The 4,663-nt window shown below is 37.8% G+C and overlaps 1 protein-coding gene across 1 annotated transcript in view; it reads right to left on the bottom strand.

Moving 5' to 3' along the window:
• MROH2B (maestro heat like repeat family member 2B) overlaps nt 1-4,663 on the bottom strand; it is a 137,672-nt gene that overhangs the window by 19,555 nt on the left and 113,454 nt on the right. The window contains exon 25 of the mRNA XM_007950534.1: nt 565-717. Within this exon, the coding sequence (XP_007948725.1) occupies nt 565-717 (153 nt within the window). The remainder of the gene's footprint in view (nt 1-564; nt 718-4,663) is intronic.

Genomic DNA, 4,663 nt, shown 5'->3' with positions numbered 1-4,663 from the left:
TGCTTCTGACTTTAGGAAAGAAAATAGAACATCTCCATGTGGAGCTTTTAACCAAGCTTACTGAATTTCCACCCTGCTCACTCCAGTGAATCTTAAATCTCCAGTAAGGAGGAAGGTGAAGGCACTTTTCTAACCCAGTTCTCCTTACTCACAGGAGAATAAACCTGTGGTGTGCTTGAACAGTGGCAGAGGAATTAAGAATTCTGCTGGCTCTCAATGGCCATTTCAACAGCATCCATGTGGTTACTCTCATCCTCACAGATCTAACAGCTCAGTGTTCTAGAGTTCTAGTGCCCTTGGTTCAGAGCTGTTTTATCCAGCCAGAGCAGGACAATTTAGATGGTTTTTATGATCACAGACTGAAGAGGCAAACCGGGCAGGTTGACCAGGTGCTCAACATGAGCGTTGTCATCAGTATATAACTTGGGTCTCTGTTGTAGCATTTCTAGGTTGTGTATGCTCTTGCCTGTTTCCCACAAAAGGACAAACCAAGAGTCAGGTTCCAATTTGGGCTTTCAAAAGCATTAAAATTCCATTTGATTATAAAGCTAGTTGTCAGCTCACCTGATCTTCCAAGGCAGCTCCTTGCTCCTTCAGAGCAGCAATCATCCACATGCCACAGGCCTTTGTGCAAGTAGGGTTGAGGCTCTCCAGACCATCCAGTGTTTCCTCCAGGAACACTTGAATTTCCTCACTTGGGATGAATTTAGTGACAATCTGAGGATGTACCCAGAAGGATTCACATTAGCAAACACTTCACTGCCTATCTGGACACCTGTTAGAAACCACTAAATTTTCAGAGAGTTACCATATGACTAGGGTCATAGAAACCAGAGAAAAATTATGAACCAGAACATGAATATGACCTTTTAACTCTAAGCAGATAGTCTATGAGACTCTCTTGGTATCATTCCATGTTTATTGAATCCCAGGATTATTGAGTGAATTTCCTCTCCAAACTGAAATTTCTAATATATTTATTTAGGGAAAAACAATATTTATATAGCAATTTGTATATTATAAAACACTTTCACAGACTAATCAAAAATCATATAAATAAGTCTTAAATTTGCCAAAGAATGGCTATGTTTTGAAAACTCAGTAAGATCCATCAACATATACTAAGTGTCATGCTAAATACTTAGATGCCTTACACTCTCCATATGAATTATGGATTATTAGAAGCTCTCATTGCTTTTGTTCTTTTAGGTTTTAATGTTAAGAATAGCCCATAAACGGTCAAGAAAGCTAAAAATTTATAATTTTGGTGCCTAGCTACAAAAACTATACAGAATGTGTGATTGATAGCAATGCATGAGTGGGTGTGTGCAATGAAAATGTGGGCAAAGAGTGGAAAATTTGGCAATTTGAGTGAATTCCAGGAGAATTTTCTAGGACTTTACCCAAGCAAGAAAGTAATGATGATGAGGGTAGAGATAAGAGAACATTGTGATTCATAAGTGACTTCATCCTGCATTAAATAGCCTGATGATATTTTGTAAAACTATCTTTGGGAAAAAAATGAACTCTTTTCTAAGATTAGTGGCCATATCCCAGCTTTTTCCTGAGTTATCATGATTTCAACATTAAAGGACTAGACTGTCACATCTGTTCTATGCAACACTAAATGCTTGGCTGGTGTCCAAGCTCAATGGTCATGTTTTGTACTTTCACTGAGATGGATGTTTTTTAGGAGGAAAGGAAGGAACTCATGGTTTTAAGTACCTATTATGTCAGGCCCACCACTCATCTGTCAGTTTGTCGTGCTGCAATGGCTTGTGTGTTGTGGTGAGGCTAGAGGCTATGCCACCAGTAATTCAAATACCAGAAAGGGCACCCATGGTGGACAGGTTTCAGCAGACAGTGGACAGACTCAGAAGAAGGAAGGGGCCATCCACCTTTCAAAAAATTGGCCTGTGAAAACCTTATGAATAGCAGTGAAACACTGTCTGATATATTATTGGAAAACTTTATGAATAACCCTGAAACATTGTCCAATATAGTGCTGAAAGATGAGCTCCTCAGGTCAGAAAGCACTCAAAATATGACTGGGGAAGAGCTATCTACTCAAAGTAGAACTGGTCTTAAAGATGTAGATGGAGTAAAGCGTTCAGGACCTCCATTTGCTGATGTGGCATGACTCAAGATGAGAAGAAATAGCTGTGAACATCCATTAATAATAGGAACATGGAATGTACAAAGTATGAATCTAGAAAAATTGAAAGCTGTCAGAAAAGAAATGGAATGCATAAAGATCAATATTCTAGGCATTAGTGAGCTGAAATGGATGATTTTGGTCATTTTGATCCACACAACCATATGACACATTATGCTGGGGATGAAAAATTGAAGAGGAATAGTGTGCATTCATCATAACAAAAAATGTTTCAATATCTATCCTGAAGTACAATGCTACTATCAGTGATAGGATAATATTCATATGCCTACAAGGAAGACCATTTAATATGACTATTATTCAAATTTACACACCAACTCCCAAAGCCAAAAATGAGGAAATTGAATATTTTTACCAACATCTGCAATCTGAAATAGACCAAGCATACAATCAAGATGTGTTGATTATCACTGGTGATTGAAATGCAAAAGTTAGAAACAAAGAAGAATCACTGGTGGTTGGAAAATATGACGTTGGTGATAGAAATGATGCTGGAGATCACTTATAGAATTTTGCAAGACCAATGACTTAATCATTGCAAATACCATTTTTCAACAACATAAATGGTGGCTGTACACATGGACTCCACCAGATGGATACACAAGAATCAGATGGATGACATCTGTGGCAAGAGGTGATTGAAAAGCTCAATATCTTCAGCCAAAACAAGGCCAGGAGCTGACTGTGGAACAAACCATCAACTGCTCATATGCAAGTTCAAGTTGAAGATGAAGACAATTAAAACAAGTCCACAAGAGCCAAAATATGAACTTCATTATATCCCTCCTGAATTTAGAGACCATCTAAAGAATGTGTTTAATGCACTGAATACCAATGACCAAAAACCAGAGGAACTGTGGGATGACATCAAGAACATCATCCATGAAGAAAGCAAAAGGTCACTAAAAAGACTGGAAAGGAAGAAAAGACCAAAATGGTTGTCAGAAGAGACTCTGACCCTTTCCCTTGAATGAAGAGTAGCTAAAGCAAATGGAAGAAATGACAAGATAAAAGAGTAGAACAGAAGATTTCAAAGAGCAGCTTGAGAAGACAAAAAGTTAACTACTATAACGAAATGTGCAAAGACCTGGAGTTAGAAAACCAAAAAGGAAGAACATGCTAGGCATTTCTCAAGCTGAAAGAGCTGAAGAAAAAATCCAAGCCTTGAGCTACAATAATGAAAGATTCTATGGGCAAAATATTGAATGATGCAGGAAGCATCAAAAGAAGATGGAAAGAATACACAGTGTCACTATACTAAAAAGAATTGGTTGATGTTCATCCATTTCAGGAGGTGGCATATGATCAAGAACCAATGATATTGAAGGAACAAGTTGAAGTGACACTGAAGTAACTGGTAAAGGACAAGAATTGACAGAATACCCATTGAGATGTTTCAACAAACAGATGCTGTGCTGGAGGCACTCACTTGTCTATGCCAAGAGATTTTGAAGACAGCTATCTGGTCAAATGACTTGAGTAGATCCATATTTTTACCCATTCCAAAGAAAGGTGATTCCACAGGATGTGGTAATTATCAAACAATACCATTAATATTGCACTTAAGTAAAACCTCACTGAAGATAATTAAAAAATGGCTGCAGCAGTATATTGACAGAGAACTTCCAGAAATTCAAGTAGGATTCAGAAGAGAATGTGGAATGAGGGATATCACTGCTGATGTCAGATCCATCTTAACTGAAAGCAAAGAATACCAGAAAGATGTTTACATATGTTTTTTATTGACTGTGCAAAAGCATTCGACTGTGTGCATCACAACAATTATGGATAACATTGAGAAGAATGGGAATTCCTTCACTTATTGTACTCCTGAGAAACTTGTACATAGAGGAGGCTGTCATTCAAACAGAACAAGGGGACAGTGCATGGTTTCAAAATCAGGAAGGGAATGCATCAGGGTTGTATCGTTTCACCATACTTATTCAATCTGTGTGCTGAGCAAATAATCCAAGAAGCTAGACTATATGAAGAAGGCATCAGGATTGGAGGAAGACTCACTAACAACCTGCAATATGCAGACGACACAACTTTGCTTGCTGAAAGTGAAGATGACTTGAAGCACTTACTGATGACAATCATAGATTACAGTCTGCAGTATAGATTACATCTCAACATAAACAAAATGAAAATCCTCATAACTGGCCCCACAAGCAGCAGCATGATAAATGGAGAAAGGATTGAAGTTGTCAAGATTTCATATTACTTGGTTCCACAATCAACACGAATGGAAGCAGCAGTCAAGACATCAGATGACATACTGCAGTGGGCAAAATAAATTAAAATTCACTGATTTTCTTCAAAACTTTCTGGCATCTGTGGAACACTGTCATAATACATATATAAATTAAAATGCTTAAATTATGAGTGCTGCCAATTTACATGAGGTGCCTTTGTGCATCTCACAACTGTCATAATTATATGTACTGTTCTTTATTCTTCTGCTCAAAACTCTCCATGGACATGTTC

Source organism: Orycteropus afer, unplaced genomic scaffold (assembly GCF_000298275.1).
Source record: "Orycteropus afer afer isolate SDZICR_OR568_19922 unplaced genomic scaffold, OryAfe1.0 scaffold00275, whole genome shotgun sequence".
Classification (NCBI taxonomy): Eukaryota; Metazoa; Chordata; class Mammalia; order Tubulidentata; family Orycteropodidae; genus Orycteropus; species Orycteropus afer.
This window is presented reverse-complemented; position numbering and strand designations above follow the sequence as displayed.